Source organism: Stigmatopora argus, chromosome 5 (genome assembly GCF_051989625.1).
Source record: "Stigmatopora argus isolate UIUO_Sarg chromosome 5, RoL_Sarg_1.0, whole genome shotgun sequence".
Taxonomy (NCBI): Eukaryota; Metazoa; Chordata; class Actinopteri; order Syngnathiformes; family Syngnathidae; genus Stigmatopora; species Stigmatopora argus.
Genome location: NC_135391.1, coordinates 6404501 through 6416952, shown reverse-complemented (window position 1 = coordinate 6416952; position 12452 = coordinate 6404501). Strand labels below are relative to the sequence as shown.

The 12452-nt window shown below is 38.9% G+C and overlaps 3 protein-coding genes across 4 annotated transcripts; 1 reads left to right on the top strand and 2 right to left on the bottom strand.

Moving 5' to 3' along the window:
• Positions 1-448: 448 nt before the first annotated feature.
• Positions 449-5355, bottom strand: abcb9 (ATP-binding cassette, sub-family B (MDR/TAP), member 9). Its single transcript, XM_077599813.1, has 11 exons — positions 4135-5355; positions 3805-3919; positions 3292-3422; positions 3015-3220; positions 2732-2929; positions 2495-2623; positions 2201-2389; positions 1932-2105; positions 1680-1839; positions 1186-1322; positions 449-783 (listed from the first exon to the last, which is right to left on the bottom strand). Exons 1-11 carry the CDS (start codon positions 4781-4783, stop codon positions 469-471), a joined length of 2403 nt encoding a protein of 800 aa, XP_077455939.1. The 5' UTR covers positions 4784-5355; the 3' UTR covers positions 449-468.
• Positions 5356-6083: 728 nt separating this feature from the next.
• On the bottom strand, positions 6084-9500 carry LOC144073894 (gypsy retrotransposon integrase-like protein 1). Its single transcript, XM_077599814.1, has 8 exons — positions 9208-9500; positions 8602-8795; positions 8407-8518; positions 8176-8314; positions 7850-7904; positions 7489-7746; positions 7291-7410; positions 6084-7013 (listed from the first exon to the last, which is right to left on the bottom strand). The coding sequence occupies exons 1-8, from the start codon at positions 9413-9415 to the stop codon at positions 6756-6758; spliced, it is 1344 nt and encodes a 447-aa protein (XP_077455940.1). The 5' UTR covers positions 9416-9500; the 3' UTR covers positions 6084-6755.
• A 251-nt stretch (positions 9501-9751) lies between these two features.
• On the top strand, positions 9752-12187 carry ogfod2 (2-oxoglutarate and iron-dependent oxygenase domain containing 2). 2 transcript variants are annotated; one of them, XM_077599815.1, is made up of 7 exons: positions 9752-10033; positions 10115-10171; positions 10538-10648; positions 10719-10818; positions 10880-11004; positions 11083-11340; positions 11536-12187. In XM_077599815.1, the coding sequence occupies exons 1-7, from the start codon at positions 9899-9901 to the stop codon at positions 11800-11802; spliced, it is 1053 nt and encodes a 350-aa protein (XP_077455941.1). In that variant the 5' UTR covers positions 9752-9898; the 3' UTR covers positions 11803-12187. The 2 variants fall into 2 exon arrangements, with proteins under 2 accessions (XP_077455941.1, XP_077455942.1); XM_077599816.1 differs by having other exon boundaries at positions 9955-10033; positions 10519-10648.
• The last annotated feature ends 265 nt before the right edge of the window (positions 12188-12452 follow it).

Sequence of the window (12452 nt, the reverse complement as noted above, 5' to 3'; positions counted from 1 at the left end):
AGGTTTGATGACATACATGAAAAATAAATAAAACAAAATATATAGAGTTCATAGAAATAAACACACAAAGGCTGCACAAGTTGCTCAGGGAAAGAAAAGAGTGCTTGAACATTAAAATATCAAAGCTTTTAACTATCTAACTTGAACATATTAAACAAGTCTTTGCCTTCTGCCACCTGGTTAAAAAAAGAAAAAAGTTTTCAAACTGTCTCATGCTCTTTTTTTATGTCAAACAAGAAGACAAAACACACTGGCATTCCTGAACAGAGCACTTCACATTAGTAAGAAAATAGCCCTGGTGTGTGTGTGTTTCAAGACAATGGCCTTGTAGATTTTTTTCCTCTTTAATAAATATTTTCATTTCAAAACGGTATCTTGCACAGTAGAAGCCATTAGTGTCTTTAATAAAATGACCCAAATATTTGGTAAAGGATTCAACAACAAAACAAACATTTGCATCATTTATTTTTAATAGCGAGGATTATACCCTTCCTCACTAGCACTACTGCTATGTCTGCTTCGTTGGTGTCCTCCATCAGGGTTCCAGGAGGAATTATCTGGAAGGTTTAGTACTTCATCCCCCGTCTCAATGCCTAGAACCTGTCGCTGAACCAATTTGTAGTACAGCCCCCCACTGGCCATCAGCTGAGCGTGAGATCCCTGTTCGGCCACACAGCCCTTATCAATCACTATGATGCTGTTTGCCCTCTCCACAGTGCTGAGCCGATGGGCAACCACTAAAACCGTGTGCTCCCTCATGATGTTGTTTAGAGCTTGCTGAACCTGTAACAACCACAACAAGAGAGCTAAGATCAGTTAAAATACACCTACATTTAACTACCCTAAACACTCATTTGATTCATTGGCTGCCACTGAAACAGCTAGACACCATGGAAATATGAGCCAGTCCTCCCAGTTAAAACAAATGTATTTCAATTTCTTGTTTAATTTGGACTTAAGTGTATTTTTAGTGGTGGAAAAAATGAATTTGCCAAATTTTCTAACAAATGTAGTACATATTATACAAAGAAAACCAAAGTAAAACTCAAATGTAAAGCTCTTAAGTGTGACTGAAATTTTGACTCCGGAATACTCTGGTTGAACTCCCCAAATGTACTACTTTTTTGAGGAGTTATGAAATTGCATCATCAATTTTTCATCAGGTAAAAGCAGTGCCTCACTTACAATGTGTTCACTCTCAGCATCCAAAGCACTGGTCGCCTCATCCAGTATGAGAACGCGAGGATGTCGGACAAGAGCTCTTGCAATGGCCACTCTTTGTTTTTGTCCACCTGACAATTGTGCGCCTTTTTCTCCGACACCTGCCGAACAGGAAGATGAAAACGGACGACAGAGCGGCAACAGTTTAACTCGTGTTGACGGAGAGTAGCACGACATCCTGCAATATTATATATCATTAAGGACACGGGTGTCCAACTCAGTTTGGTTCGCGAGCCACATTAATGCATACTAGATCTCATGTGGGCCGCAAAGTGCAGTAGTGCATACACTTGATCGGATCACACAACTCGCAAACTTCTGCTTTTGCGGCACCATTAACAAACAATATAAATGATCTACAATGTGCCCGTCAAGAAGAACAACCCCGTGGATCGCCTCTTTGACACCACTGATTTAGAATAGATTTGCGAGAGAAAAAAAAGATATACAATATTAACTTGTGTGATAGCCGTGAGGGAGAGCGCCGATAAACTCATGAGCGTTCGCTTTTGTTGCCGCCTGCATGACAGCATCCACGGGGACATCCGTGAGGCCGTAAGTGATGTTCTCCTCAATCGTTCGGGCGAAAAGCACCGGTTCTTGGCCTACAAGCGCCACCTGCATGAGTCAACATTGTCATATTTTGGTTCATTAGAAATAATCATTAACGCATCGATGCTATTGTCTGCATACAAATTGCATTTACTGACCTGAGAATGGAGGTCTCCATGCTTGAATGTGTTCACAGGCTTTCCATCCAGCAGGACACGACCCTGCTGGGGAACATAGAAATTTTCCAATAGGTTGACACAGGAGCTCTTTCCACTCCCTGAAGGTCCCACCAGAGCAGTCACCTCACCAGGCTTAAGTGTGAATGATACTCCCTGCATCATAACATGAAAAAATAAAAGAATTCATGAAACAACTTGAGTCGTATAGGATTCTTACGTGCATAATTCGAGTTATTATGAATCAAAACCTTAAGAATTTCAATTTCTGGCCGAGTAGGGTAGGCAAATGTGATATCTTGAAACTCCACCAGACCACTGAATGTCTCCAGAGTTTCTGTCCCATCAATTGGATGTTCGGGTTTTCTGTCCAAGTACTCAAAGACCTTTTCAGCAGCCCCGACACCCTGCATGAGGCCTGAGTAAACTGATGCAATGTTCTGTAAAAAAAAATAGATTCCACATGCAATTAGTAACAGATTCTAGGCCTTATCAATAATTTACTGCAGACAAACACAATAAGAAAATAAATAGAGATGAAATACCGCCAAACATTCGCCCATTTCAAGCATGTATATGAAAAATGATAACAACTGGCTGCTTTCCATCTGACCGGTAACCACCAGGTGGCCACCATAGCTGAGGATGGTGACCTCTAGAGCAAGCTCAGAAATCTGGAAAACAGAAAGAATCTGGATGAACACCAGCTCTTTTGATCAACAGCAATGAAATCATTTTGGTAAGTGACAGAATTAGTGACACACACATGAGCAGATACTTACACAACTAGACCACATATAACAAGCATATGCCAGGGCTTGTTTCTTGTTTAGATGGTACATGACAATGAGTTTCTCGTAGTACGAGTCAGCCTCTCGATCCTCGTTAGCAAAACTTCTCACTGTCTTCATTGAAGAAATGGTTTCTTCTGCCACTTTGTTCGCCCTTGCAAGAGTTGTTTGCACCTCTTTAGTGAGTTTCTGCAAGTCATTTTAAATTTTCAAATGAAGCTAACGTCCATCCATGTTCAAATTCAATAACATTATAGACTTAGTAAGAGGTTACCTTGTAGTAATTGCCATAATACTCTGAAATAAGGGCAATAAAGGGAAGTCCCATCATGTTCACTAATGTTAGTTTCCAGGACATTCCAAACATGAATATAAGAAAGCCAACAGCCTTGATGGTGCTCCTCAAGAGCACGTTAATGTTCTGGGAGATGAGGTCACTCACTTGGGTTGTGTCAGCTGACAGGCGAGAAGTGATGTCACCTGAAGGAGGATAAAAAGATGGCAATATTCAAGTGGCCCGTTTAACTATTGTGATGACGCCAATGACTTACCTGTGTGGTTTTCATCAAAAAAGCCAATATCCTGCTTCATCAGGGTTCTGAAGAGGTGATTCCTGAACCGAAGATTCAATCGTGCAAATGTCAGCGTGAATACTCCTCCACGGACTCCAACTGCAATTGAACTAAATGGGGGGGAATGGTTAAGTCAACAGAAATACATTTAAAGCCATTTATCAACAGATTTTAAATGTAGTCTTGCAAAAATGCACACTCACAATGACATATACAATGTAGTGGCAGCACTGCAAGGTTTATTTACATATTGACCATAAAATGTCATCTCTACGCTTTCAACCATATCACCAGAAATTGTAAAAATATGTATTATATTTTTTAGAATTTATTGGGAAGCACTGTTTTAGCCTTCCATGGGTATTGCAAAAAATATATTCCTTACCTTCAACACCACATAACCAAAACCTTGCAGAGATTGATTAATGTATGTTTGATAAAAATAAATAATGAAATGAGAAGCTGAATCTAAAAGGGTAACCAAAAACACACCTGGTGAAGGCCAGGACTGCAAGTGTGATGGCAGGTTTAGCAAAGTATTCCATACTCTGGTGAACCACTATGTTATCTATGGCCTTCCCATAGTAGTAAGGTATGAAGGCTTCACCTGGAAATGGAAAAAGAAGCAAAGATTCAAGAATCAAGAAATACTTGAATACCCAATAGTCATTGAGCGTCGATGTATTTGGACATCACATATTGGGTCATGTCATAAGCAAGGTTAAAATTGTTGCCTCCATGTCCCAAAATGTGATGTCCATGCCAAGTCTTTAGCCACTTGGAGAAGAGCACCTAACTAATAATCCAACTAGAGATACTCACACACAGCAGAGATGACAAGGAATAAAACAGCAACAGTTAACAGTCCACCATCTTTTTTGGTGTAGCTCAGCAGACGCCCTAGCGTAGCTCCTGTGGTGGTGGTGGAGTTTGTTTCCGTCTCACAGGGGCTCTCCTTTTCACCATAGCCTCCACCATCTTCTCCCTCTTCACAATCACGTTTAAGCAAGTGCTCATTGTCGTGACAATCACCCGATGGACTCTTGCTATTTTCCAACCCAAGTAACCACCACGACACTACAAGTCCCAGCGAGGAGAAACAGGTCCAGCAAATCAGACTCAAGGACCAGGGACGATGAGATAGAGGTTCAAGTTCACTCAGCATCAGCAGTTTGGCCAAAGTATACGTTATAATGGACTGGCAGACTAGTAGGACAAGGGTGGTGAGTTTAGCTACCCTGGGTGGACCCTCTTCTACATTCCATAATACTCCAATAGAGGCACCGAGGAGAAGAGAAGCTCGAATAAGGACGGTCCCCCAGATATCCAAGGTGGACTTCAGAATGCTGAACTTCAGGCTTTCCTCCACAAAGATGTTTATATGTGTCCCACTTATAAATAGCACTGTGGTGATGATGATATCCAGTAAAATGTATGAAATAGTGACACTCACGTTTAAGGTGATACCCATGCTTATTTCTTTTCAGGCACACGGAGAGGAAACGGGTATCTCGTCTATTATTTGGGGATTCCGGATAAGTTCTGTCAATGGAGTGAATTTATGACTCAACTCTGTTTTGCAAACAAAATAATAATAATTGGCAGTTCAGACAATTGTTTGACGAATTGTTGCCAGCAGAATGTCAAATAGCTTAAAGCAAGCAGGCAAAGTTGAGGTCTTCCCGTTGTTTCAAATCACGACAGTCCCGTGATTAAGTCCCAAAAAGGCTTACCGGTAATTAAGTCACACATTTGCAAACAATTTCCATGGAGTCAAAGCGCTGCGTTAACCTTTACAGGTGCACTCGCAATGTCAAGTCCGGTTCGTTTACTTCGGTGAGAAGAGCTTTCATTACGACCTAGCTTAGCCGTCGTCTAAGTCCTACTTGGACGCGAATTTAGGAAGTATTTTTGCCTTCTTGCCGGGTGTCCCCATTCCTCCTAGCGTGGGCAGACTGTCAAAGACACCTGGCCCCGAATGAGCATTTCTGCAACGGAAGAAGAGTGTGAAGCTCCGCCCACCGTCTGTCGTCCAGTTCTGGCTCGTTTAAGAACACAAATAGCGGATTTTAAAGAAGACGTCAAGTGATGCAATGAATCGTTACTCTATGATGAAACCTTTTGAAATCGTTTACGGCATAGTTTGAAAAGATGAATTGATAAATTGCGCTCCTTTCAGCCTCTTATTTTGGGACTGACCGGATGTGGAAGTGGACAAACCGGTGAGTGTTTTTGCAATCATTTGCAAGCCACTCAAACTCGTAAAGAACTGGCGTATACAAACGGGGAAATCACAATATAAATAAAATCATTTTCAATGTATCAAATGTTTTGTATTGTTTTTTAAATAAATGAATAAAAACAATGCCTCCTGTAACGCTATAAAATTGCATTGATAAGATTTGAACTTCTTGAACTAACATTTTAAATAAGTGTTATTTTAGCATTATGTACACTTAAGTGAAAATATGAGGATGTTTTTCACTTTTAACGTTAACAATTTATCTGATTAATCAATCAATTAATAAATTCTTCCAAAAATTAACAAATACATTTTATTTTATTATGGTGTTACTAACTTAGTATTTTTAACATCATATTTCAACGTTATTACATGCCTTTATATTACATATTGTTTTGAATTGTTTCCATATTCTTAAATTGTGTGGAAATTTTGCCCTGAAACATTTCCTGGACATTTATTGTAACCTGACTTTTATGTTTTAAGTGAAACATTTAGGTGTTGCATTCATAACTAACTCAAGGAAGTGTACACACAAGTCCACTTTATATACAAAGAGTAACAACAATTAAGGGAATATACAAAAAGTGTTTCAGTATTAAAAGGAATTCTGATCTTTTATTCTGGATGTCCAAGTAAAGAGGTTCATTTTCAATTTCCATGTCAGTAGCTTTAAAAGAGGTGGGATTGTGACAGTTCAGCTAGGATAGGCTCCAGCACCCCATGACCCTGACACGGATTAACAGCGTTGAAAGCAGAAGGAATTACTACCTCACAGTTCAGAGATTTAGGGCTGGAATTCCAGTGCTTGAGTTATTACACAAGGTATTAAGGAATTATTATTTTTTTAATTACATTACACAAACCAGACCTAAGTGTGAGCATAGTTTCAAATAGCCCTGCCATAATTACATTTTCTCTTCTTTTATATTTCCCCAGAAATGTAAAAAATATAAATAGTATATAAAATGGGCAACTCGGTGGAGCAAGTGGTTAGTGTGTCGGCCTCACAGCTCTAGGGTCCTGGGTTGTCATGACAGACCCTCCAAGTTAAAAAGAAGACTGCAGCTAATTAATGTATGACATGATTATAGCCACTTTAGAGTGTGAGATGGTATGCGATAACTTAAAAACTTTCCATCCATAACCTCAGAAAATTGCTATATGCTCTCCTTAAATTGATTATCAATGTCTTCAATCCTCAGTGGACATCAGACTCTTCCAAATGATATGTTAATTCATTTTTTATAACTTCTGAGCTGCTTTGCTCCGTGGCCAGCACCGTCTCCACAGGCAAAGATAAATATATACCCTCTTCTTTAATTTTTTTCGAGGACGAGGGATCCCCCGCGCAAATGAATGGCTTTGTGGTTTTAAAAGTCACTGAGGAATTGTTGAGTGCTTTTCTCTTCATGCTCTTTTGTTCCTGTTTGTAGGCAGCTTTCATGTTGGCAATCACCTGAGAAGAGGACACACAACGGGAATAAAAAGGTGGAAGGAAAATAATCAGATTTTTCCATCTAACCACATTACAACAGTGTGGATTTTGTTTTGTATTATTGTGGTATTCACTTGAAAATTAAAATAGCACGAGGAAATAAATTGCTTAATTTCTACTTGTTGTGACATCTTATTTAAAATAATGTTTTGCAAATACTTAGTATGTAAACAGTCTAAAAGGTGTCAACCCGAGCCCTCTTTGAAAATACTATATAAAAGATAAGAAAAACAATTACCAGCTGCTTAACGGTGTTCTGCTGTTCCTGCATTATTGTCATGTACGTAGAAGCCTTGTCTTTCACAGGATACACATCCTGCTCTTCATCATCATCATATCCAAGTGGGTCATGTATGGCCTCCAAAAAAGGAAAGGGAAATTAGTAGAGAACAGAAAAAACACTGTTTTTTTTTTTATGTTTTGCACCTCGTCATACCTGGTTTAAGGTGTTGACTTTCCGGTTAAACATAAGAGAATAAGGAGAAAACTTGGTTGTGGGGTTTATGGATGTTCTAAAAATGAACAGTACAGGGTCCAGAAAATCGTCCCAGTCTGTCTGCTTTTCCGTCACCATCTGCTTTATGGCCTCCTTCAGCAATGGACCCGTGCAATCGTGTAGTGGGTTAAGCTGAGGCTGAGCTAAGGGAGAGACTTTCTGCAAGATGCCCCATCTGTTGCTCAGCAGATTTGTAACCTACCCAAAAGAGAACCCACAACACGCTAACCCACCAAAGTTCCACATTTTCTCATCTTTTGATTGTTCAGCTCGCTTGAGTTATTTTTGACTTACATCTCACCTCATCACAGAAGACTGGGCTCTGTGTGCACACAATTGTTTTGGGGGCACCAAACCTGAAATCAGTAAAAAGCATGATTCAGAAAATTTCAACAGTACATTTCTAAATTTAACAGGGATCAATGATACATAATTAATCAACAACAATGAGAAACTTGGTGTTTAAATATGTTATTTTTTAGATATGTCATTTTTTTTTCTTCTGTAAGGATTTAAATTAAGGAGTTACCAGAGCCACATTTAAGTCTCTATAAGCAAGTATAAAATATCTGCCAATCCAGATCAAAGTTAAAGACAAAATTTCACTCTCGGAATGCGTGCGTTTACCTGGACATACATTTGGAAATACACCTTGCTACAGAGACAGCATCCGTCTTCTGCACCGGAAATGCCTCGGGCCATTTACTAAAGTAATCAATGAGAACTATAGCATGTGTGTTGCGTTGCTGGGTCTCTGGGAAAGGCCCTACGGAACAAAACAAAAAAAGAAAAGCATCTCTTAAAATTCAAAACACACACAATATGGTTCATTCCAAACAAATAAAATAAGGCAAAAACCTATGATGTCAATTCCCACTATATCCCATGGAGCATCAACTTTGATGGGTCGCACTGTTCTTGCCAGGTTTTTATTCCTCTCTGCATGCTGACATGTTTCACATACTTTAATCTGAAAAGTGAGATGATGAACATCATTGATTTTGCAAGTCATTTAAAAAAAAGATAATTCCTAATAAGGATAGAAAATAATACCCAGTCCACCACATCCTTGATGATGCCCAGCCAGTAATACTTGCTCTGAATTCGGTGGACGGTCTTCTTCTGACCTAGATGATGTCCGATGTCATTAAAATGGCAGTCGAGAAAAATGTGTCTCTTTCTCTCAGCTTCAATGACAACCTCCCTTTTTTCGTCTTTTTTTGGTCCCACATAGTAGAGTTTTCCATCTTGAGGGAAAAAGAAAAACATACAAATGTGCAGGCAAGAACATTAACATGTCAAGTTGCAAATTAATTGCAAAAGTCAATGCAAATTCTGTGAAGACACTTTTTTGATGTCCATTGATGGCACTTCAAAATAAAAAGATAATGATCAAGTTTTGATGCTTGAAGATTATTGAGAGGATGTGGAAAATAGCCACAAAGGTTTAAATGTTAAGATGATAATATAAATATAAACTAACACACACATTGAACAGGTTTGAATGAATAGTTAATATGCAGTGCATTATGATATTAAGACGGTATGCCCTTGAAAGCAAGGGTGATTTCAAATAAACAAGTTTGGGAAATAGTAAGAGTTTTTTTGAGAACACATGCAAATTATGTGGAATCCGAAAGCTTTTGGATCAAAACTTACCATCAATGATGAATTTCTGTGCGTATCTTTTGAGATTCTTCTTCCTTAAGGGATTCATAGACTGAGGGAAGCATCCCTTGGCCACAAAAGTGTAAATGTCACCGAGTTTATTGGAGCTGGAGTCAACCACCTCCTCTTCTGCTACTTGCAAAGCGTCCACACTTAACATTTCAGCAAAGACCTTTTGACAACAGGACCAAAAAAACATCAGAAAACATCCAAATACATGTTGAGCTAATGCTAATGCTAAAACATGCGAGTGGAGGAGGAGTTTCTTCTTCGTTAATGAGGAAAATCGCAAAGTGGATCATTATCGCCACCAACTGTTTCGTAATGCAAACGAGTGAAGCGCCCATTGCTAGTACTATATATTGCTATGTTTCAAATCACGTTATGTGACTTCCTAATTATTATCGAAATGAAACATATCGAACGTTTGAGCAGTATTTAATTTTATTGTCATGAAAAGTTGTGTTTATTTCCCTGGAAGCCTTAAAGACGAAAAAAAAATCTACTCCGCTCCGATTTTTATATCGACTCTGATGCAAGATGGCCGACCCCGTCAGCGCACATCGCACATCGGACATCTAGCCTCGTATTTTATACACGTTATATCTGTGTTTTGAGCGTCATCTGTTTACGTTTTTGACAGCCAATTATTATTATAATTTTTATATGAAATGAGACCAACATGGCATACGAAGCAAAATTAAAACCGCAGTTTTATATCTGCAGTTGTTTCATGACAGACAACATATTCCTCGAGGAATACAAGCTTCACGTTCGCTTTAAGAGCGAGAAGCAGTTCAGAGAAGACTATGAAACAGTGAGTTTGGTCCTGTGTTGCTCTTTTTAGTCTGTAATATTAATATAGAATATTTTTATTTAAGTGACACGTATATTTTAGGTGCTGAAGACACTTGGCTGCGCCACGGAGGAAGAGTTTAAGGATATCTTCAAAAAGGCAAGTGCCTTGAGACAACATATTTAATGAATTCACCTCAATTGACAGTGATCCACATCCAAGAGAGAGCAAAGGAAATATTAGGGAAGAGTGGGTGCTAAATTCCCACTCATTTCCAGTCAAAATTGATTAGACATCAAACGCCGTCAGCGTTAGTGAATGATTTAAATTTAAGAAGTAAACAAATCCATAAATGCAGATTTTAATCTCCTTCCACTTCATAATTTTGCACCATGTTGCTCTGCAAATCAAATACCAATAAAAGACATGCATGTCTATGGTTTTAAAGTGACAACATTTGTAAAGACAGAATGTTATAACAGTGTTTTTACTATATATTATCATAGGTGTGAATTTTTCAAATAGGTTTCCCAGGAAGTGGACAGGCGAATGCGTCTTTCTTTAACATCGGCTGACAGAATTGCTGTCATAAAAAAGACATACCAGCCTCTTCATCCTCATGTCTACAATCTGCAGGTATCCTATTTGCTCTTCAAGGTATCATCATTATGTGTCAATCATTTTTTTGGGGTGAAACATGTTTCAGGAGACGTTCCTTGCACCAGAATTCAAGCATTTGGTCAATTATTGTCAGAGTCACAACATCACAATTCAAAATCTTTCTGGCCAGTTGGAAGAAGAAAAAGGTAAGCTAAAAAAAGTGTTGAACATTTCCACTGAATTTATTACTCTACTATTCTTTTAAAGCACCCAGAGTTTATCGCTTCCCGGTCTTTAACAAGAGCTTCTGCAAGGCTCTGATGGATGAACTTGAGCACTTTGAGCGTTCTGCAGCACCCAAAGGTCGACCTAACACAATGAACAACTATGGGGTGATTAATTCACTTTTTCTGGCTGCGATCTTTTCTAATTTTAATTTCTTGAAGTATCCACAAATGTTTTCGTCTTAGATCCTCCTCAATGAACTTGGTTTTGATGAGAGCTTCATCACACCTCTTCGTGAGAAGTACCTCCACCCACTCACATCTTTGCTCTATCCAGACTGTGGGGGGCAGTGTCTGGACAGTCACAAAGCCTTTGTTGTCAAATATGACATAAAAGAAGACCTGGACCTGAGCTACCATTACGATAACGCTGAGGTCACACTCAACGTCTCCTTGGGCAAAGATTTCACGGACGGAAACCTTTACTTTGGAGATATGAGACAGGTGATTGCGTTCACTATGGTACTCTCCCAAAGGAGTACTTTGCATTATTAAATACCAAATTCTCTCGCATATAAGCTTTATTTGTAACTACAAAAGGAAGGAGGAAATACGCTATTATATTTGGCAATATATTTAATTTCCTCAGTTATGCACGTGAAAGTAGTCAAAACAAACCATCCCGTTGTTTTGTTGCAGGTGCCTTTAAGTGAGACTGAATGTTTGGAGATTGAGCACAGAGTGGGGGAGGGCCTTCTGCACAGGGGCCAACACATGCACGGGGCCCTTCCTATTTCTTCCGGCCAACGATGGAACCTCATCATCTGGATGCGATCTTCTCAGGAACGCAATCAACTTTGCCCCATGTGCAACATGAAGCCAGCACTCATGGAAGGGGAAGGTTTTGCGGACGGATTCACAAAACACTCCAGTCCACTCGTCAATGCCAAATGTGTGCTCACCTGACGTGCTGATAAGAGGCTTATAACAGACAGTGCCTTGCCTGTAATTCCTTTTTCATGTCATGACTGTCATAAGAAGATTATGTTGCCACTTACAAGGAGAGCAAAGTAAAGGCAAGTCGACTGCGCAGTACAACTCGTGCTAAACGGGCCACTAGCAGCCATGTTTGTGTGTAAGTGATGGCAAGATGAAGAATGAAAAGTTGATTTTTTTTTTAATCTAATTTATTCTCTAGGCTTCTTCTGTAAACAGCTATGTAAAATATTGGTTGTCATCTAGTCAACTGTATGTATTTTGTTTTGTTTTGCATCATTGTCCATGTGGGAATAATTACTGACATTAAAACACCATTATTAGATCCCAGGGGATCATTAATCTTTTGTAACGACATGGTACAAAATTAATCTAACGTGACATGGAAGATTTACATTAAATGATGCAAGTATACATTTGTATACGATAAAAAAAAATCAGGTAAAATTATTTCACATGAATTTTCAAGTTTTGATGGAGAACTAAAAAAAAGTGAAGTCACTACTGGAAACAAAAATGACAAAAAAGGTAAACTAGACTTATGTTGAGTAAATTGAACATTTTTTTTTATATGCAAACTGGACTTTCATTGCAACTCAATATCTTTACTCAACTGGATT

Bases quoted from the DNA above. Each gene is read 5' to 3' on its own strand.
- abcb9 (XM_077599813.1), bottom strand. From the start codon at position 4,783: ATGGGTATCACCTTAAACGTGAGTGTCACTATTTCATACATTTTACTG. The intron at 3,920-4,134 runs GTGAGTATCTCT...TTCCATTTCCAG, and splicing joins CCTTGTCATCTCTGCTGTGT to GTGAAGCCTTCATACCTTAC. The intron at 2,624-2,731 runs GTAAGTATCTGC...TCTGTTTTCCAG, and splicing joins GTTATATGTGGTCTAGTTGT to ATTTCTGAGCTTGCTCTAGA.
- LOC144073894 (XM_077599814.1), bottom strand. From the start codon at position 9,415: ATGTTTTTTTGGTCCTGTTGTCAAAAGGTCTTTGCTGAAATGTTAAGT. The intron at 8,796-9,207 runs GTAAGTTTTGAT...TTTTCCCTCAAG, and splicing joins ACAGAAATTCATCATTGATG to ATGGAAAACTCTACTATGTG. The intron at 7,747-7,849 runs GTGAGATGTAAG...TCTTTTGGGTAG, and splicing joins GCCCAGTCTTCTGTGATGAG to GTTACAAATCTGCTGAGCAA.
- ogfod2 (XM_077599815.1), top strand. From the start codon at position 9,899: ATGGCATACGAAGCAAAATTAAAACCGCAGTTTTATATCTGCAGTTGT. The intron at 10,034-10,114 runs GTGAGTTTGGTC...CGTATATTTTAG, and splicing joins TCAGAGAAGACTATGAAACA to GTGCTGAAGACACTTGGCTG. The intron at 10,819-10,879 runs GTAAGCTAAAAA...ATTCTTTTAAAG, and splicing joins CCAGTTGGAAGAAGAAAAAG to CACCCAGAGTTTATCGCTTC.